The sequence below is a fragment of the Chiloscyllium punctatum genome, chromosome 11 (genome assembly GCF_047496795.1).
Source record: "Chiloscyllium punctatum isolate Juve2018m chromosome 11, sChiPun1.3, whole genome shotgun sequence".
NCBI lineage: Eukaryota > Metazoa > Chordata > Chondrichthyes > Orectolobiformes > Hemiscylliidae > Chiloscyllium > Chiloscyllium punctatum.
The window spans coordinates 112,038,370-112,060,750 of record NC_092749.1 but is presented as its reverse complement, the minus strand read 5'-3'; the positions used below and the strand labels follow the sequence as shown (position 1 = coordinate 112,060,750).

Genomic DNA, 22,381 nt, shown 5'->3' with positions numbered 1-22,381 from the left:
TGACTTCAGGAAGAAAGGAGGTGAACAAGCCCCTATCTACATCAATGGAGCAGCAGTTGAGAGGGTCGAGAGTGTCAAGTTCCTTGGAGTGACAATTACTGAACAACCTGTCCTCGATTTCCCACATAGTCAAGAAGGCCTCTTCTTCCTCAGGCAGCTCAGCAAATTCAGCTTTGTCCACAAGGACCATCACCAACTTTTACAGATGCACCATAGAGACAAAAATGTCTGAGTACATAGTGGCTTGGTACAGCAACTGCTCTTCCAGGATTGTAAGAAACTGCAAAAGGTTGTGTGCACAGCCCAGGCCATCATAGAAGTCAATCTTTTATCCATGGACTCTGTTTATATTTCATGCTGCCACACAAATGCTGCCAACATCATCAAAGTTCCCTCCCACCCCAGGTAATGTTCTTCTACAACTTCTTCCATCAGGCAGAAAACACGCACCAAATGGTTCAAGAACAGCTTCTTCCCTGCTGTTATTAGGCTGACGAATGGACTCTCTATCTTCAAATAATGTTGATCTTGTTAATGTTGACCTTACTTCGCACACCTCCTGTGCAGAGTAACCTCTATGCCTCACTCTGTTGAAGCATCCTATGATCTGTATGTCCTTGCTTACTATGATCTGCCTGTACTTCTTGCAAACAAAGCTTTTCACTGTACTGAGGTACATGTGACAATAAATCAAATCAAATCAAAATACTTTATGCCTATTATAGATCAATGTTTAAATTCTGCAGTATCAAACAATCATGGAAACACTACTTTAGATTTATTTGTGATTTTATTTTCTTCTCTTTAGCAGACATAAAAACATAAATATTTAGGTGGTGATATTTGACTGAATGAACAGGCTTTTTATCTGACGGAGAATTATCATCCAATTTGGTAATCAATGTTCATATTTTCTGATTGATAGTGCAGCATAAGGATGGATGTATAGTTGGACTAATGGCTTCAGAGAAGTTTTGCTAAGATGTTACCCAAAATAGAGAGATTGCTGATGAACAAATGCTAAACAGCTTGAGACTCTACTCATTCAGTTTAGAAGAATAGGAGGTGGTCCCTTGAAACATATGCGATTCATAATGACCTTGACAGGGTAAATGATGGGAGGATGTTCCTCCTCACTGGAAAGTGCAGGACCAGATCACTCCCTCATCACCCCACTCTCATCACTCCAACTCCCTAATCTGCTCCCCATGCCTCATCTGCACTACTCCCACCCCTCTCTTATGCCCCATCTCCCTCATTTGCCTCCCAATCCCACCATTTTCCCCAGTTCCTTCGTCTGCCCTGCCCCATCACTCCCCCTCAACTATTCTACTTCCCACACCTCCTCAATTCGCCCCGATCCCGTCATCTGCAGAATAAAGAAATGCCAAGTTAAGACAAATGAGGAAAAATTTCTTCACTCAGAGGCTTGTGAGTCTTTGGAACTCCTTGCCTCAGAGAGATATGGGGGCAGAGTCATTGTGTATATTTAGGGCCGAGATAGGTGGATTCTTCATCAGTCGGGGAATCACTGTTTACGGAGAAAGGGCAGAAAGTAGACGTGAGGAATGTTGGATGTGCCATGATGGCAACTGAATAGTAGTACAGGCTTGAGGGGCCGAACGTCCATTCCTATTCTTATTTCTTACGGCCTTATGGAGCCTTCAGGGTGCACGTGGTGCAGACAGCACGTTCCAGAGGGGTCCTTGACTGTAATGACGTCACGCTGAATACGGTCTATTCGCGGCAATGGGAGAGGAATCAGGCGAGTGGTGCGGGCAGCCCTGGGCTGGGGTCTTTCAGGAGCAGCTGTCATGGCGGCGGCGCTGGCGGTTGGGGGCATGGAGACAGATCGGGAGCCGGGCTCAGACCCAAACCCAGTCAAAGATAAAGACTCGGAGTTCCTCAGTGTCGCGAAGAAGCGGGGGAAGTGTAAGAGGAAGATGGAGCCGGGAGCGGGCAGTGTGGAGGCGGAGGAGCCGAGAAAGAGGCCTCAGTTCCCCGCTGTCTCCGGACACCAGCTGGTGGTGAGAAGGGGGAGGGGGGAATGTGGTTCAATCCCCCCCACTTCCCCCCCCCACTTCCCCCCCCCCCCCACTTCCCCCCCCCCCCACTTCCCCCCCCCCCCACTTCCCCCCCCCCCCCACTTCCCCCCCCCCCCACTTCCCCCCCACTTCCCCCCCCCACTTCCCCACTTCCCCCCCCACTTCCCCCCCCCACTTCCCCCCCCCCCCCACTTCCCCCCCCCACTTCCCCCCCCCACTTCCCCCCCCCACTTCCCCCCCCCACTTCCCCCCCCCACTTCCCCCCCCCACTTCCCCCCCCCACTTCCCCACTTCCCCCCCCCACTTCCCCCCCCCACTTCCCCCCCCCCACTTCCCCCCCCCCCCACTTCCCCCCCCACTTCCCCCCCCACTTCCCCCCCCACTTCCCCCCCCACTTCCCCCCCCACTTCCCCCCCCACTTCCCCCCCCACTTCCCCCCCCACTTCCCCCCCCACTTCCCCCCCCACTTCCCCCCCCACTTCCCCCCCACTTCCCCCCCCACTTTCCCCCCCACTTTCCCCCCACTTCCCCACTTCCCCCTCCACTCCCCTCCCCCCTCCACTCCCCTCCCCCCTCCACTCCCCTCCCCCCTCCACTCCCCTCCCCCCTCCACTCCCCTCCCCCCTCCACTCCCCTCCCCCCTCCACTCCCCTCCCCCCTCCACTCCCCTCCCCCCCCCCACTCCCCTCCCCCCCCCCCCACTCCCCTCCCCCCCCCCCCACTCCCCTCCCCCCCCCCCCACTCCCCTCCCCCCCCCCCACTCCCCTCCCCCCCCCCCACTCCCCTCCCCCCCCCACTCCCCTCCCCCCCTCCACTCCCCTCCCCCCCTCCACTCCCCTCCCCCCCCTCCACTCCCCTCCCCCCCTCCACTCCCCTCCCCCCCTCCACTCCCCTCCCCCTCCCCTCCCCCTCCACTCCCCCTCCACTCCCCTCCCCCCTCCACTCCCCTCCCCCCTCCACTCCCCTCCCCCTCCACTCCCCTCCCCCCTCCACTCCCCTCCCCCCTCCACTCCCCTCCCCCCTCCACTCCCCTCCCCCCTCCACTCCCCTCCCACCCCACTCCCCTCCCCCCCCCCCCCACTCCCCTCCCCCCCCCACTCCCCTCCCCCCCCCACTCCCCTCCCCCCCCCACTCCCCTCCCCCCCCCACTCCCCTCCCCCCCCCCCACTCCCCTCCCCCCCCCACTCCCCTCCCCCCCCCCCACTCCCCTCCCCCCCACTCCCCTCCCCCCCCACTCCCCTCCCCCCCCCCACTCCCCTCCCCCCCCCACTCCCCTCCCCCCCCCCCCACTCCCCTCCCCCCCCCCCACTCCCCTCCCCCCCCCCCCACTCCCCTCCCCCCCCCTCCACTCCCCTCCCCCCCCCTCCACTCCCCTCCCCCCCCCCCCACTCCCCTCCCCCCCCCCCACTCCCCTCCCCCCCCCCACTCCCCTCCCCCCCCCCACTCCCCTCCCCCCCCCCACTCCCCTCCCCCCCCCACTCCCCTCCCCCCCCCCCACTCCCCTCCCCCCCCCCCACTCCCCTCCCCCCCCCCCCCACTCCCCTCCCCCCCCCCACTCCCCCCCCCCCCACTCCCCTCCCCCCCCCCCCACTCCCCTCCCCCCCCCACCCTCTCCACTCCCTCTCCCCCCCCCCACTCCCCCCCCCACCCTCTCCTCCTCTCCCCCCCTCTCCACTCCCTCTCCCCCCCACCCCACCCCACTCCCCCCCCACCCCACCCCACTCCCCCCCCTCCCCCCCCCCACTCCCCCCTCCCCCCCCCACTCCCCCCTCCCCCCCCCTCCCCACCCTCTCCCCCCCCTCCCCACCCTCTCCACTCCCTCTCCCCCCCCCCCACCCCACTCCCCTCCCGCCCCCTCTCCCCCCCTCTCCCCACCCACTCCTCCCCCCCCCCACCCTCTCCACTCTCCCCCCCCCCGCCACTCCCTCCCCCCAACCCCTACTCCCCCCCCTCCCCCCCCACCCCCAACCCCCACTTCTCCCCCCCACCCCCACACACACACATACACACTCCCCCTCCCCCCCCCCCCCCACCCCCCCCCACACGCACGCCCCCCCCCCCCACCCCCAGCACATGCACGCGGACACAGTTCTTGATTGTTAAGGGGTCAAGGATTTCAGAGAGATGGCAGGAGAATGTGGTTGAGAAATGCCTCAGGCGTGATCAAATGGCACAACAAACTCATTTGGGCCAAATGTCCTTATTCTGCTCCTCTATCTTATTGTCTTTCTACTGATCCATTAAAGAGATGACATGGTGCTATCTTCTAAGTTTACATTAATCCTGAGTGATACCCATTTTTCTTTCAGGATGGCAAGGATGAAATTCGCAAAGTAGCTGTACCTGCACACAGATATACACCTTTGAAAGAAAACTGGTTGAAAATCTTCACCCCAATTGTTGAACACTTGCAGCTCCAAGTGAGATTTAACCTGAAAACCAGAAATATTGAAATCAAGGTAATTATACTGGGAACTGTACTTAAAAAAAGGAAATAAAATGTGTCAGTGACCAGCTCCTAATTTAGGTGTTCTGTTCAGGGCAGGGGCTAGAATGGATCCATTTCCTTTCTATAAACCTGGTTTTGCATAAATAGGTTTTTCTATAACAGAATGGTAGGCGTAATTTGGTAGCACTGAAACAGACCATTTGGCCCATCTTAACAGCGCACCTGATGTTGTTCCTCAGCTTTTCCCCAGTAGCCGTCCATATTTCTTAAAGTAATTATCCTGTGCTGCTTTGAAAGCCACAGTTGAATTAATTTCTGTCACATCTGAGCAATGTATTCCAGAACCAAACCACTCACTTTGGTTTCAAGACCAGAATCTAATTCTTAATGTTAAAGGATTTCTAATGTAAATTATTTATAAATGCACTCCAGTCCTTTTGCAGTATAACTGACTCACTTTTAGGACCAGAGGGCCTAGTGTCTGATAAAGAGGAATTTCTTGAGATTTGAGTCCTTGGAACTCCTTGTCACAGAACTGTGGGGGCTGAGTCCTTCTTTATGTTTTAAGGTTGTGATAGATTAGCGATTTTTGGGAAGATTTGTAGCTCAGGTTGCGGTTCTGGATGAAGTTTGCTCACTGAGCTGGAAGGTTTGTTTTCCAATGTTTTGTCGTCATATAAGGTAACGTCGTCAGTGCTATGTCCTGCTTTCTATTTGTGTTTAGATTTTCTTTGGGTGGGTGATGTCATTTCTGGTCCTTTTTTCTCAGAGCAAGATAGTTCGGGTCCAAATCCATACTTTGATTGAGATAACACATCCATCCTAGGACATTGATTTTGACCCCATCTGCTGCCTTCTGAGAAAAAGGCTAGAAATGAGATCAACCACCCAAACAAACCTAAACACAAATCGAAAGCGAAATATCCCCTAGCACTTCACTGGAGGCTCACTGATGTGACCTAGTACTGTGACAAAATGTTAGAAAACAAACCTTGCAGCTGAGCGAGCAAGCTTCCATCCAACTCAAATAGATTCTTGGTCATTTGGGGAACCAAAGGTTATGTGGAAAATACAGGCAAGTGGATGTAAAGAATGTCAGATCAGCCATCCACCTATTGAATGGTGGAGCAGTCCCGAGGGACTGATGGTCCACTCCTGCTCTTCTTTCTTATGCTGCTAAGGGAAATTGTATTACACCTGCTTTGAACTGAGCAAAGACCTAGTCTGTCTCATCATGTGGTTTAATCAGTTTCACTATGGATCTAGACGCCTGGGCTGATTCCCGGTGGTAGTGTGTTATACATTCAAGTCTGGTTTGGTTTGTTTTTGGTCAATGGTACATGATAACGTTTGAACAGATTATGTCATAACGTTTACAAAAGCATCACATGACATGCTGGGAACATTAAATTAAAAGCATGCTCAGTAAGTCTTGCATCGTCTATGGAGAAGAATGGACTTTATGCCTGTGCAGATTCTGGCAGAAATGTCACATTCTTTCGCTCCACAAATTTTCTCTGATCTACTGACTATTTATCATTTTCTGCTGTTTTGTAATCTTTGTTCTGTGCTTGTTTTGATATTGTTCATTAAGATACTAGCGAACCTGAGTGCTTGACATCCATAGCTGTTCTGTAAAAGTATTTGTGCAATTCTTTGCCAGACTTGTAAAGACACACAAGATATAGGTGCGTTGACGAAGGCTGCAGACTTTGTAAAGGCTTTTGTTCTTGGATTCCAAGTGGAGGTGAGTTAATGCTAAATATCTTGCAGTGAAGTAACATGTACTCCTCTTCAATTACCAATAAATACCAATGTTTTAAAACAGTACTTGGTTAGAATACAGGTTGAATGTTCTTCAGTCAGAAGAAGTGGTGGTGTCATGGTGTTACCACTGGACTAGTAATCCAGAACCCCAGCAGTTGTGTTCTGAGGGTATGCATTTAAGTCTGACTATGGTAGATAGTGACATTTAAATTCAGTAACAATCTGGCTTAAGAAGCTAATGGTTCCCATGTAACCGCTGTTGATTGTCATTAAAAAATTCACCTGGTTTACTAATGCCTCTTAAGAAGGGTCTGTATAAATATGAACCACAGCAGTGTGGTTTACTCTTAACTGTCCTCCAAGCATTAATAGTCAGCAGCATCTACATCCCATAACTAATTTTATCTAACTTACCCAAACCTTGCATTGATCAGTTTCTGAATGAAATACTCCCCGTCCGTGGTGTTCAGACAATTAATGTTGCCCTGTATTTGGCCTTCGTGCCATTATAGTTTTATTATCCTTTTTAAAGTACCGAGGTTTGTTGAAATTCTATAATGATCAATCGCATTAACATGGGGGGGTGGCACAGTGGCTAGCACTGCTGCCTCTGAGACAGCGACCCGGGTTCGATTCCAACTGTGGGTGATGTCCGTGTATTCTCTCCATGTCTGTGTGGGTTTCCCCTGGGTGCTGAGGTTTCTTCCCACAGTCCAAAGATGTGCAGGTTAGGTAGATTGGCTATGCTAAAGGTGTGTGGGTTAGGTGCATTAGTCAGGGGAAACATAGGGTAGGGGAATAGGTCTGGGTGGGTTACTCTTCAGGGCGTTGGTGTGGAGTTGTTGGGCCAAGTGGCCTGTTTCCACACTAGGAATTCTATGACACTTGGTGTCGTATTAGTAACTGATCTGCAATGAGAAGCAGAAGGGAGCACTTAAGAATTGTGAAGGCCTAGACATCTAAACTTAAGGAAAGCCTTATAAAGATACAATTCAGGATTTTTTGTGAAACTAAAAGTTCTAATGGTGCCGTTTGACATTTATCCACAAAATTGAACTCTTAACATGAAATGGTTTAATGCATTCTTTTCCAGCAGAATGCAAAACAAGGTTTCATGTTTATTCCATCTTGTGAGGGGATGGTGGCATACTGGCAATGTCAGTCGACTAGCACAAGGTAATGCGATATGTTCAGATCCTACCACAGCAGTGGGAGGAGTTTAAATTCAGTGAATTAAGAATATGAAACTACCAATCTATCTGAAAGTGATATAACTGTGGATGTGGGTTTCAGTGGCAGGAGAGATAATGTCACTCAGATCCACAAGTGTGGTTAATTCTTAACTCCTCTTTGTTGAAAGATCATAAATGGGCAGTAACTACAGGCCTAGCCAGTGATACTCTAAGATCCCATGAAAGAGTGAAGACACAAATCTATAGTGTGCTAGAACAGAGCCACTGAATCTTGTGCAAGTGGAATAGGCAAATAGAATCTTGATTTAGCATCTTACTCAGGAAATTCAATCTTTAGCTATGCATTTTTTAATTTTTAAACTTGCAATGCATAAAATTCACTTATTTTATCTACTTATATAGGATGCCTTGGCATTAATTCGGTTGGATGACCTCTTCCTAGAAACATTTGACATTACAGATGGTGAGTTTATTATGGCTGTTTCATGGGTGTCAAAATTGATTTTGACTGTGATAAAGTTATGGCTTGTTAACTTGGTTCTGTCAGGCATTGCTGGAACTCCATTATATATTTATATTAACATCCTGAAAGGTTCAAGGGTATAAATAGTCATAAATTGACTTACAAAGAAATTTTGGAGGGTTAAAGTGGGTTTAGGAAAGACCTTAAAATAATGAAAGGTGGAGAAGTATGTGGTGGGAGGCGATTGATTTAATGCACAAAGTTGCAATTGAGTGCAGAATTGTTGGCGCTGGAGGCTATTTTGAAGGAATGCAGTTTTTTGGATGTACTGGGGGATGCAAGGAGCCAATAGTAAGGCTGGAAGAGCTTTGCGAGGCTGTAATGCATAGTCATGAAAATGAGGAACATCTTTTAAATTGAAATTGATGGGAAAAGTTTGGTTTTTAAATTAATGATTTTAGATAATTTGAAGTGTACAGAGGATGGCAGACTAGGGTCACTCAAATCTGGAAGTGACAAATGTATAGAGATGTGTTTTAGTAGCAGTTCAGCTCAACAGGCAATACTACCAATGGAAGATGGAATTTGTTTTATGATAGTTGGGGGAAATCTTGGGAAGCCTAAATCACTTTCAAATAGGAATAGTCAATTCTCAACATCTAAACTTTTTATCTGGTTATGCATTAAGTTTGAAAGTATAAATAGAGAAAACAATTCAAACTTGATTTCTTCCTCCAGTGAAACCATTAAAAGGTGACCACCTTTCCAGGGCAATAGGACGAATAGCTGGTAAAGGAGGAAAAACTAAATTTACAATAGAGAATGTAACAAGAACAAGAATAGTTCTTGCTGACTCGTAAGTATACAATCATCTTGCTTTTTAATTTTCTGTGTGGGATTAGCATTAAAAGCTAAAACATCAAGTAAACACTTTATTAACCAGCACCTATGCGACCAGTTGATCAATCCTCATAATTGATGTAAAAGCACACGCTAATAGAAACCGAATGCAGGGTAGATACATCGCTGTTGTGCTTTATTTGCAACATAAATCACTTAGATAATAATGCATCTGTGCCGGCAGAGAGCCTTCTCACTAGTACCTTCAATTGACTACTCAGACATTGCAATACTACAGTAAACATTTGGTATTTCAGGTGTATAATTTTTGCTGGTTTATAGAGGGTGCCAGTTAAAACTAGGTTTACTGTACCATTTCCTTCAAATATTCTTGCTGGTGAAATCAAGTGATATAGTGTGTTTTGTCTTAGCTGGGAGACATCCTGCATTTTGGATTGTGATGAATCACCTCTGGAAAATGCATAATAAGTAATTACAAGTATTTCAATTCTGTTGGAGAGCATCTAATCTTCCTGTGGATTTCTGTTGTACCTTGGCCAAGTTAAGAAATCCATAGTGGCACACTGGCTTGAAATATAAGGATATGTTAGCATTGTGATGTTGGAAGCTAATCAAAACTAGTCTTCAACTTGCCAATTGTGCAAATTCCACTATTTTCACAAGCAAAAGAAGGGGGACATACCCAAGGTTCCTACAGGAGGTGAGGGAAGAGATTGCTGTGCCTTTGGCGATGATCTTTGACAGGAAACTTTGGCTGTCTGAATACAGAATTGGCTGGCCCATAGAAAACAGGGTGGTAGGAGATGGAAAGTATTCAGCCTGGAGCTCTGTGACCAGTGGTGTTCCACAGGATTCTGTTCTGGGATCTCTGCTCTTTGTGATTTTTATAAATGATTTGGATGGGTTAGTAAGTTTGCTGATGACATGAAAGTTGGTGGAGTTGTGGAGGACTGTTGTAGGTTGCATCAGGACATTAACAGGATGCAGAACTGGACTGATAAGTGGCAGATGGAGTTCAGCCTGGAAAGGTGTGAAGTGATTCATTTTGGAAGGTCAAATTTGAATAGAGTTAAAGGCAAGATTCTTGGCAGTATGGAGAAACAGATAGATCTTGGAGTCCATATCGATAGATCCCTCAAGGTTGCCACCCAAGTTGATAGGGATGTTAAGGCGTATGAGATATGTTGACTTTCATTAGCAGGGGGTTGAGTTTCAGAGCCGTGAGGTTATGCTGCAGCTGTATAGAGCCCTGTTGCGACCACACTTGGAATATTGTTCAGTTCTGGTTACTACATTATTGGAAGAATGTGGAACCTATTTGAGGGGACAGAGAAGATGTACCAGGATGCTGACTGGACTAGAGGGCATGTCTTATGAAGAAAGATTAAGGCTTTTTCTCATTGGAGCGAAAAAAGGTGAGAGGTGACTAGATAGATGAGTCATAAATAGTGAATAGTCAGACACTTTTCCCCAGGGCAGAAATGGCTATCATAAGGGGGCATAATTTTATAAGGTGATTGGAGGAACATTGAGGGGAAATGTCAGAGGTCGGTTCTTTACACCATATAGAGTGTGCATGGAATGCACAGCCAGTGGTGGTAATGTAGTGGAGTTAGGGATATTTAAGCAACTCTTGGATAGGCACATGGATAGTAAAATGAAAGGTATATAGGTTAGTTTGATCTTAGAGTAGGATACAAAGTTGGAACAATATCAAGAGCTTGTACTGTGCTATGAAACATCTTTTAAAAATGTACACCATGTCCAATTTGGATATGCAAGAATGAGGACTGGAGCAGATGAATTATTAAGCTATATTGCATTTGATACTACAATACAGTAATACTACAGACTATAAGGAAGTGTAAATACGTGACTGAAGAATAGACAGTATATTTCAATGCTGGTTTCTTGGAAGTGCGATCTAACAGTTTGTTTTTCTCTGAAGACTTCTTACGTGAGACAGTAGTTTGAAATATACTACATGCTTTTCATTCTTATTAGCTACTCCCTTATTAACTTGTGTTTTTTAAGAATGCTAAATATAGCTGGAGACTAAATTGTTGAGTTGAACATTTGCTGACTTCCAAGAAGTATGATGTGTGTGAATTATTGTTTTAATAGGAAAGTCCACATCCTTGGTTCTTTTCAGAATATTAAGATGGCTCGGACAGCAATCTGCAACCTTATCCTAGGTACGGTAGTGATCTTAATCTGCAAGCATTTGGAAACGAGTATCAAATGCATGGAATTCCCTTTACTGCTGACAGGATGTTACTTTTTAAACAGTTTGGAAAAAAAATTTATTTCCTGTTGCACGATCATATTCTAAAGTGTCTTGTCTGTGTTTTGCTTTAAGTTGACAACTGGACCATATCTTTAGAAAAAAAAAACTGGTCATTTGTAGGGTGAATAAGTGTTCCCAGTTGTCAAGGCTATGGAGGCCAGGTCATTGAATATATTTAAGACCGAGCTAGAAAGGTACTCAAGAACCAAGTGGGAGAATGGAGTAGAGAAACAAATCAGCCATGATTGAATGGCAGAGTAGACTTGATGGGTCTATGGCCTAATTTCTGCTCATATCTTTATGGTAAAAATGAAAACCTGAATATTCCAAGCAAAGTCATCAATAAAAGCAGAATAGCTTTTTGCTGGGAAACCAAATTCATATTAGCAACTCCTTTGCTGTCTAGCCTTATACCAGTAAGACTATACATGGAGTTTATCCAGCATTACTTTCATCAATAGTCACAGGTGAGATGCCAGAAGAGTGGAGGTTGGCTAACATTGTGCCACTGTTTAAGTGGTAAGGACTAGCCAGGGAACTATAGACTGGTGAGCCTGATGTTGGAGGGAATCCTGAGGGACAGGATGTACATGTATTTGGAAAGGCAAGGACTGATTTAGGGATAGTCAACAGGGCTTTGTGTGGCAAATCATATCTCACACTTGATTGTTACTTCAAAAAAACCTGAGGATTGATGTGTAGGTGTGACCTTACTTCAGTAAGGTGTTCGACAAGATTCCCCATGGGAGACTGGTTAGCAAGGTGAGATCTCATGGAATATGGAGAACGAGTCATTTGGTTATAGAACTGACTCAAAGGGTTGTTTTTCAGACTGGAGGCCTGTGACCAGTAGAATGCTACAAGGATCTGTGCTGGGTCAACTAGTTTTCACTATATAAGAGGTATAGTAAGTTTGCAGATGACAGCAAAGGAGGTTATCTCCAATTACAGCGGGATCTTGATCAGATGGGCCGATGGGCTGAAGTAGCAAATGTGAGGTGCTGCATTTTGGGAAAGCAAATCTCAGCAGGACTCATATACTTAAAGGTCCGAGGCAGTGTTGCTAAACAAAAACCTTGAAAGTGAAGGTGGCATGTTTTCCTTTAATGGTCAGAGTACAGGAGTCATGTTGCAGCTGTATAGGACATTGGTTAGACCAGTGTTGGAATATTGCATGCAATTCTGGTCTCCTTCCTATTGGAAGGATGTTGCCAGGATTGGAGGATTTGAGCTATGGGGAGGCTAAACAGGTGACCTTTAGAGGCTTACAAAATAATAATAAATAGACAAAATCTTTTCCTTGGGGGAGTCCAGAATTAGATGACATAGGTCTCATCTTTTCCCCTCACCCTAAACCTAAGGGACAATTTTTTCAGAGGGTAGGACAGGCTGGTATAATTGCACCATAAGAGATTTGGATGGGTAAATGAATAGGAAGAGTTTGGAGGGATGTGGGCCAGGTGGGACCAGATTGGGTTAGGATATCTATGGCATGGACATGTTGGACTGAAGGGTCTGTTTCTATGCTGTATTGCTCAGCAACTTAGAATTACCTGCTTGAGTTATTTCCGTATAGAATTTATGTCTTGCTTTCTCATCCTCCCTAGTTTTTAAATAAAGTATTTTTCAGCTGCGCCTGTGCTTCACATTTTAAAAAGTGTGTTATCTTTTAGGTCTAGCTTTTAACTCATACGAAGCAGTTAGGTTCAGGTTCACTGTGCAAAGATGTTTTACTGAAATGTGAATGTTTTGTATTCAATCCTATCATTGTAGCTGACTGATTTAATCTAATCTCATTTTTAATTACAGGGAGCCCTCCATCGAAAGTTTATGGCAATATCCGAGCAGTAGCAAACAGAGCAGCAGAACGTTTCTGATTATGCAATTCGTGTGCAGTGATCTCAATGCACAAATTAAGGAACTGGTTTGGGAGTGTTTTTCTTTAATACCTATTTATTATTTTACAGAATATTGTCCCTTAGGGTACTGGCATTTACAAGTCAGGATTGAACAGAAATAAATTGTTCTACTTTGCACAACTTATCAGTTACTATGATCATAACTGCTTGATTACTGACAAAAGTTTAATTTCTTAGCACTTTCATAGGTGTGATTTGGAACAGCATTTGACATCCATTTGTTCATTGTCTTGACAAAAACAAAATAAAGATGCAGCAATTTCAGAAATATGTACTAGAGCGTCATGCCACAAGATGACTACATCTTGTAAACTACAGTAGATGAAGCAAGGCTTGGTTCAAGTCAGGAATGGACAAGAGTTCAAGGTTTCCAGGGAAAGAGAAACTCAGTGCAACAGTAGACTTGACATTATGATTAATTCTTTGGCAGAACTGGTCTAAGAAGTCATACCAGACTCAATATTAACCATGTTTAACAGAACTACTCTCCCTCAAAAGTAAGCTAATCAGACAAAGAAGGTTCAAATATTTTATTTTCAATGTACTTAATGTACTTACAGATGAAGGTTCCAATAATCCCACAGCATATGATGCAACATGCAGAGAAGAAAACTCAACATTCAACATTAACTGTCTTCTTCCCCCCCCTACACAAACTAAAAACATTCCCACATAAGGAAAAAGATGTGTGCTCTACAGTGGACTGCAGTCAACTTATGCACAAGCAGTGGGAAAGAGCATTCCCTCCATGACTAACAAATACTTATGTACAAGTAAATTCACAGAAGACTAGATTCCCCTTGAAACAGAGCACATGGCAATTGACAGTGGAGCAGATAGAACTGGCTGTGGTTATGAGCCATGCACTGATCCAGAGGAAGAGAGAGTATAGTTAGTGGAGTTCTTTTTCTTCAACATTTACCAACATTTGGCAACTTTTATATGAACATTGCAATTTATGTAAACAAGGAATATTTCAATCTACATGCAAAAGTTAATCATGCAAGGACACCAAGCACCTGGATCTCTCACACAAAGTTAGAGCCCACCAGTGTGCAGCACTTAGCTGAAGGAACAGCAATGGGAGAGAGCTACATGAATGATTTTGATCTTAGCACAAAGGAGTTTTGACTGCTCCCTTTTCCCCATGACAGATCTTAAAATGAAGAGACTGGATTACGTCAATTATAGAAAGTATTCTGGGTGTAAATTTGTTTTTTCCTTAATAACCTATCCTAGAAAGCCAAAGGGATAGTTTGAGGGAAAAGGAACTCTAAATACAGTGCATTGTATTGCACTTGAACAAACTGCAATCAGACAAGGAAGAATAATTTCAAAAACTTTTTAAAAATTACAACTTTACACGTGACAAGAGGATAACCAGGAGGTATAGTTAACTAACTTTGAATGTAAAGTTTTCTCCTGAACAAAAGACCACGTTAACAGATGCAGATTATTAAATTTCCTGTCCAAATACTGAAATGAACAGAACTGCATCTTTTTAAAATGGTTTGAGTGTAATTGGGATATTTTGTCCTGAAACATGTCCCTGCAAGGTCAATTTGTAGTTTAGTTTAAATCTGGTGAGACTTCAAAAACAATGAATTCTGATCAAGTGTCTTACTCACCAACTTACCACAACAGTACACAAGAACATGCCACTAATCATCCTGCCATTTTACTTGGAAGTCTTGGCATCTACAATTATGCTGGAGTAGTTACCAAGAAGAACTAACTAAAGAGACAGTTCCTAATAAAGGAACCCAAAATATGGAACATTCATTAACAAAATGTAAATAATTGTGACCAGAAGCAAAAAATGTTCAAAAGTCAACATACCAAAACAAGAACAGTGAAAAAAACCCTGTTCACATGAAAACTATTTTTCAACTGTTTTTAAATTTATTACCAGACATGAAATACATATGATGGGAAAGCAAATAAAAACACACAACGTTATGACAGAAGTATCTTAAAATGGTTTGTGTAATCCATGCTTGGCACTTCGTAGACTACCTTTTGTTTTATTATTTCAAATCAAGTCTCTGCATCAAGTTTTATTAAAGCCCAAACTACTACTTTTACATTTACAAAGCTATAGATATACTTCCTTGTTATAAAAGATGAGAATGAAATAAATAAGAATCCAGCCCCTTCCCCTTCTCCGCCACACTGAGATGCTCCTTTACAGCTGTCCTTCAGACTTTTTAAAGTGCTACACTGGGTTATTGAGAGAATTGAAGTTCAATAACACTTAGTTGGCTTGAGGCTCATGTTGGAAAAAGTGGCTTCACAGAGAAAATACTTCCATTAAATACACAGAAAGCATTGCTGGACATCTTGAGCAGATCTTCAGAAATGGAGAAGAAAGCAGAAGTGTTGGGTAGAGCCTTGAAAGAGGTCACACATCAACAACCATCTTTTTGTGGATGTCTAGGCCTCCTACAACCTGGGTGGGAAAGTACAAATGGTAAGTATTTGCCTCAGTCATTGAACGATACAGAGCAGCAAAACATGCAACATCTTCGATAATTAGGAGACAGGGTCTTTAAATCATCAATACATACACAGTCTGTTCTGATAGAAAACAATAGTTCCATTCCTGTGCGATTCTGTGTTAAGAAAATCGCATAATACCAGCACCATTTAAACCAATGGGACTATAATCACATTATAGCCAATACAGGTAAGTTCACATTCTACAAATAATGGTCTAAATTCTTTGATTGCATTGTAGCCAATTCGCTTTGAAGAAACATGCATTATAGCAGAATTAATAGTACAAGCCAGAAGCATATAACAACAGGTACTGGAGTCCAAAATTAAAATTGCTATATCACAAGAGCATGTTAATATGAAAACTCCTACTCTTAACTAGCAAGATTTAAAGATTTCTGTTTTAGCAAGACCTCTGCATTAAGAAAATTGCACTATATTGAACTATTTTATAATGGATTGCCACTAATCATTTCAATAAGAAAATCAAAATTCAGAAAATTATAGCAATATGAATAAGGAAGTCTCATTCCAGATTAGCCATAGATGTGTCTACACCAAACTAAATAGATTCTAATATGCCAAGATTGTGTTTCACGTAACTGGAGTAAAGTTCAATTCCCATTTTGGGAATTATAGGTTCTTACTCTGTATTACATAACCAACAAAAGGTATGTCCCTCCATTTTTTTCCCCTTCAACCCCACTGCTTTTGCGTTTCAAGCAAGATGAGCCTCATCTTAGCACTAATCTTCAACATACTGCAAGACAAACATTTCTTACATTTTGTACAAAGTCATGAATATCTGCAATTTATGTATTACAACAGGTCAGGTGCACACAGCTGTCAGAACACAGCAGTGACTGAAAAACAACTTGAGCTTCTCGATGGCTAGTGCAAATGCTCAGTCCACCTGTGCTGAGCTGGCCAAGAGTAGCCAAGGCAACAGTTTGTGCTGCTGGATTGAGAACATAAATACACTCTTAGGTGCAGTGACACCTCAGCTGTCAAGTGTATACATTTGGATAGGGGAAGAACAGCACTAGGCTCAGTTGCAGCTCTTGAAACAGCTGGTACAAAAAAAAGAAATCAAACTAATAAAGCAAACCATTATGGTATCAGTTCACATTTTGACTATGCATCCACCGTTGGAGTATAACCTACTGTGTTCTGAGGAACCTAGGCTCAACATATGAAAACTGCATCAGAATGCTGCAATAATGCCACACAATCTACTTGCCTGTCACAAACACTACAACCTTTCCCACTCCACTTTAATGACCCAATGCAGAATTCAAAGGCTACCAAATTCAAACTAACCTGCTTAGCACTGAACAGCTGATATCACCTCATGTTCAGGATGGCTGACTGACCTATTAACTCATCCATTTTCAGTTCAAAAACATCAACAAATGCATATGAAGGAGAATCCATTTTAGCTAAGGAAAGCTACTGTTTAGCATCCATAGCACCATCTGTAAGGTCTGATGTGCTAAACATATAGGCCTTTACACAGCTACATTTGGATAGTAATGCTCAGTATATGGATTGTTCCAAGCTACTGTCCTCATTTGTATTTACATCATCTGGCAATGAAGTATATGATAAACTGGAACTGGCATAGTCTGTGTCAATTAACTGAGCATTGAACTGCGGAGTGTTTCTCAGTGGCAGTCACTCCTGGAACCATTTTAGCAGGTGAGTACATGCCATTGCTGAAGACTATTTCAGTCAAGGGCAATGGTGAATTTGAAGGAGAGGAAGCCTAGACACAAAGAATGTACTCAAACATCATTCCACATGGCTGGATCATGATTTAACTCTACATGCATCTCATGATTGAAGGGAAAGCCTCGCAGACAATCACAAATTTTCCCAGTGATAAATAATTTCATTTTTCAGCAGCATTGGTGCTGGAAAATTAAGTCTATTGTAAATTAAACTGCCCGGAGTAAGCTCCCCTTCAAATACTTATCAAGGTTGCTTTGGCTATGACTTGATCAAGCAGGAAAATGAAATTTTAAAAAATTAATCAAATTAGTCAAATATTTCAATACTCCCAACAGCATTAAAATTTGACATTAATAAAACATTGCCCTGATAAGGTGTTTCATATATCAATAAAATTCAATAAAAGCATGTCTAATTTAATGTCAATATTTAAAAACTTCTCATTTTATCTCTTATTAACAGAACAAATCTAATAACTTTGCAATGATCTGTTCTGGCAAATTGTTCAGACAAGAGATACGCAAATGCTGCAGCATGTTGTTATCCAGAAAGCAGATTTACTTACTGCACAAAACTCTTCAAAAGATATTCTCCCATCTCCATCTTTATCTGCATTAATTATGGTTTTGTCTACAATTTGTTGTAGCTGAGTATCTTTTAGATTGTTCCCCACCATCATCTTCAACACCTGGAAAAGCTCTCCATTAGAGATGTACCCATCCTTATCCATGTCATAGATGCGGAAAGCAACTGAAAAAGAAAAATAGTTTGGGTTGCTGTTGCAGTCATGACACTGTAAAACTCAATTTTAAAAGTTTTACTTTAGGAATCTTCTAGACAATTTTGAGTTACTTTCACCTTTGGGTTGAAAGTACATTTGAGCAGATAATTATTAATTCGTAATGGGGGAAATCCATTTTCTACCACATGAAGAGTAACAATATGAATTTCAAGATGCGTCTGAACATTAAGTATTCAGCTAATATTCATTTTAAAATAGTTTCTATGGCAGCACAGTGGCACAAAGGTTAACACTGCTACCTGAGCACCACGGACCTGGGTTCAATTCTGACCTTGGGTAACTACGGAGTTTGTATGCTCTCCCAGAGTCTGCCTGGTGCTCTGGTCTGAGCAAAATGCTGTTGGGAAACTCGATCAGTCAAATGACCTCTAATCTGCACTGTAGGGATTCTATGACTTAACTAACAACTTATATAGCACCTTTAACATAATAGTGTGCTCAAAGGTGTTTTGCAATAGCATTATAAAACAGTCAGATTAACTAAAGCTTGGTCAGAGAGGTTGTGTTTCAAACAAAAAAATATCTTCAAGGAGAAAAGTAAAGGGTTAAGGAAGACACGGAGGGAATTCCAGAGTTGAGTATCCTGGCAACTGAAAGTAAACTTGGCTACAACTTTAATAATGCTACACAAGTGGCAGTCAAAATTATGTGTTCACATCCCTAGAGTTGGGCTTGAGCCCACTGGCTTCCTGGATCAGGGGAAAAGAGTACTTCTCACTCAGCTTAGGTCAATCAATACCCAGAAGGTTCAAAATAAAAATTAAAATGTAGTGGCTTTCTCCTCTTTCGAACTTTAAATGGTTAAGTCCACAAATATTTCAATTACCTTCAGTACCAAACAATAAGCAATGCAGTCAAAGAAAGGAAATATGCATTAATCACTCAAAATTCAAGTACATTAAAATCATACTTACATCGCAATTTCTGTTCTTTATCACCTTTGACACTAAATTGGGAGACGCCTTCAATAAACTCTACAAGAACAATTCCATAACAGAGTTGGTTGATACTTTGAAACGACCAATCACAAAATAATCTAATCATTTTTAAACAATAATCAAACATTGCATTCCAATTGTTTCAAAATGCTTTATAAATACATGGTTATTATACTCAACATCCAAATTCAGGGAGACTTCAAACTAGCATAGTATTCTAGCTAACTTTAACCTATTTTTCTCATTCACCTGTTCAGCGATGATATTTTCACACCTCAGGAACAGGTGAGACTTGAACACGGGCCTTCCAGTCCACGGTTCGGGACACTACCAATACTACAAGAGGTTCCCTTTTGCTCACTAAGAGACCAGCTTTTACTTAAAAGGGTTAAACTGGATCTAAGTTTAACCCTTATTTTTAAGGAAAGCTTCCTCCTTGGTGAACTGATAGCATTCATCACACATTCACATATGGGTGGAAAAACATCTTGGAAAACTATTCCATGAAGAACAAATGCTGCATTGAGTCCAAACTGACCATGCATAAATTTATGCAAACAAATGCACAACCAGTTTCTCATCTTTTTGACTGCTTCACTCATTTTGACTGTTTCATGTGTTTTATCTTACCTTAACTATCAATTATGCAGATGGATGGTTATTTTTCATTGGAGGGTATAGAGTGCACTCTCTTACTGAATCTCAGTAAGTTGTGACAATGACAATAAAATACATCACGCCTTCTGAAGAATGGCTTTTTATGAAAAAAAACCGTTGCCAAACATATCTGAAGTCCCTTTGCCCGATATGAGGAGAGTTTTCTGTATTGCACATTAAGAACAGGGAGTGATGTCCCATTCCCTACTTCTAACAATACTGTCTGGTTACTCGAAGTCTAATTATCTTCAGCACTGCACAAACACAACAAGATATTAAATTTAAAGCCTGCCTTTGTGAAATTAAAATAGAACAATTATGCATTTCACAACTTTTTGAACAGAAAATATTTTAAAAATTGGTTGGATGCAAATTGATTCAAGGAAGCTCATCCTTAACAGGGGCTTCAGTTGGGTCCTATGCCACTCCAGAGTCCAGAGCCACCAGTCACAAACTATAGGCTGGGGAATGTACACTCAGGCCCTCCTGATTCCAATGGTCAAGCACTTCTGCTGCAGTCATTGGGCAGATTTTAATACACACACCCTGCTGTTTACAAGCTGCTCCTCTGCACACAACCTTTTCACAAAATCATATTAGCAGAACCACACAGCAGTGACTTGATTCTCCAACTAGAGGGTCTGAAAGTTTGTAAAACAGTTAATCGTTACTGACAAAGCAAGCTTTGGCAAAGAACTACTGCCCTTCAACCCAAGGAGGTGGAAAAAAACCCATTTATTCCTGCTGTCCTGTCTTTTATACTTAAATTACAAAAGTGAAACAGTGACTGATAACATCCAAATGCACACTCAAACTATTTGACTCATTTTGTTAAACCTTCTGCAGGATGGTACATTAGGATTTGAAACTTTTAGAATTATAATTATAGCACCTGCACATTTTGATGCTGCTTACTACTGAAGTGCAACATTTAATCTACACATAAGGCGGCACGGTGGCTGAGTGGCTAGCACTGCTGCCTCACAACACCAGGGTCCCGGGCTCAATGCCAGCCCCTGGTGACTGCCCGTGTGGAGTTTGCACATTCTCCCAGTGTCTGGGTGGGTTTCCTCCGGGTGCTCCGGTTTCCTCCGACAGTCCAAAGATGTGCAGGTCAGGTGGATTGGCCGTGCTAAGTTGCCCATAGTGTTAGGTGCATTAGTCAGGGGTAGATATAGGGTAGGGGAATGGGTCTGTGTGGTTTACTCTTTGGAGGGTCGGTGTGGACTTGATAGGCTGAAGGGCCTGTTTCCACACTGTAGGGGGTCCACTGTATTGGATGTGGATGGACCACTTTAAACAGGCCACACATAACCAATAAACAAAATTAGAGGCAGAAAGTACTCTACAGTTCAGACAAATTCAACAACTCATTTCAATTTCACTCACCCAATTCAACATTTCAAACTTTTCAAAGAAACGCAGAAGTATTATGATGCAAAGCCCACTCAGTCCATCATGCCTGCATTCAAATCATCTCCTAGTGTCAACCACCTGCTTTCTCACCATGCCCTCGCTTACTATTTTTTCTCCAATTAACCATCCAATGCCCTCCTGAATGCCCCAAATTGAGCCTTCCTCTACCGCACTTCCAGGCAGTGCATTCTAACTGCTACCTTGAGTGAAAATGCTTTTTCTTACATCACCCTTGCTTTTTAGTCCATCAATTAATTTCCAGACCTAATAAATACACTAGCTACTCAACATTTCTCCCAGTTAAAAATGCTGACATCTTTTTGAGGAGTTTAGGGACTGGTTTTGTTCAATTTTCAGTCAAAATATAAAAACGAGTCACAGTATACTCCACTCCATCCAGTCCCTGCTGACTCAATCCGAAACAATCTAGTCCCACCTGCCTGTGCTTGGGCCATATCCCTCTAAACACTTGATGCTCATGTATTTATCCACATGTCTTTTAAACATTGCAATGATACCTGTATCCACCACTTCCTCTGGAAGTTCATTCCACACATGAACCATTGTTGTTGTGGTTCTGTTTGCCGAGCTGGGAATTTGTCTTGCAAACGTTTTGTCCCCTGTCTAGGTGACATCCTCAGTGCTTGGGAGCCTCCTGTGAAGCCTTGTGTTTAAAACCATTGTGAACCATTGTGTTTTAAAAGAAAAATTGCATAGGTCTTTAAAATTTTTCTTCTCACCTTAAAAAATATACCCCCTAGTCTGGAAATCCTCCACCTTCAGGAAAAGAAACCTGCCATTCACCTTACTCTATACTCTTCATTATTTTATAAGCCACTATAATGTCACCTCTCAATTTCCTACATTCTAGTGAAAAAAAGTCCCAGCCTATGCAGGGTCTCTCATATCTTAAACCCTTCATTCTTGGCAACATCCTCAAAATTTGTGAACCCCCTCCAGCTTAATAAAATCCTCCAATAACAGGGAGGCCAGAACTGCGCACACAACTCCAGAATAGGCCTCAATAATGTCCTGTAGAACCTCCACATAATATCCCAAACTGCTAATCTCAAAAGGAGTGGGCAATTATCATTGTTAACCCTATTTCCAAAACTATTGCATATCCTCTCTTTGCCTTCCTGACCTGCCTCTCAGGAACACCCTGACACTCTTTATACTCTAAACATTTTGTTGGAGAGCTGGCACAGACAAGGAGCTAACAGGTTCTTATTGCATCATACCAATTCTGTGATGCAATAATCCAAGATTAAATATAATATAACACTACATCAGTTAGCAATTTCTGAAAACATGAACTCAAATGTAAGTTGCAGTATCTTGGTGCCTGTAAAACCAA

General features: G+C 43.1%; 2 protein-coding genes across 4 annotated transcripts in view; one reads left to right on the top strand and one right to left on the bottom strand.

Moving 5' to 3' along the window:
- The first annotated feature begins 1,794 nt into the window (after positions 1-1,794).
- On the top strand, positions 1,795-13,252 carry pno1 (partner of NOB1 homolog). The gene is made up of 7 exons (XM_072581537.1): positions 1,795-2,027; positions 4,355-4,504; positions 6,158-6,241; positions 7,857-7,917; positions 8,656-8,773; positions 10,903-10,973; positions 12,875-13,252. Exons 1-7 carry the CDS (start codon positions 1,815-1,817, stop codon positions 12,940-12,942), a joined length of 765 nt encoding a protein of 254 aa, XP_072437638.1. The 5' UTR covers positions 1,795-1,814; the 3' UTR covers positions 12,943-13,252.
- A 279-nt stretch (positions 13,253-13,531) lies between these two features.
- LOC140483341 (calcineurin subunit B type 1) overlaps positions 13,532-22,381 on the bottom strand; it is a 72,790-nt gene continuing 63,940 nt past the window's right edge. For all 3 annotated transcript variants that reach the window (XM_072581539.1, XM_072581538.1, XM_072581540.1), the window contains 3 exons: positions 18,928-18,987; positions 17,777-17,961; positions 13,532-15,433 (listed from right to left, as the gene is read on the bottom strand). In XM_072581539.1, coding sequence (XP_072437640.1) covers positions 15,386-15,433; positions 17,777-17,961; positions 18,928-18,987 — 293 coding nt within the window. In that variant the 3' untranslated portion in view covers positions 13,532-15,385. The remainder of the gene's footprint in view (positions 15,434-17,776; positions 17,962-18,927; positions 18,988-22,381) is intronic.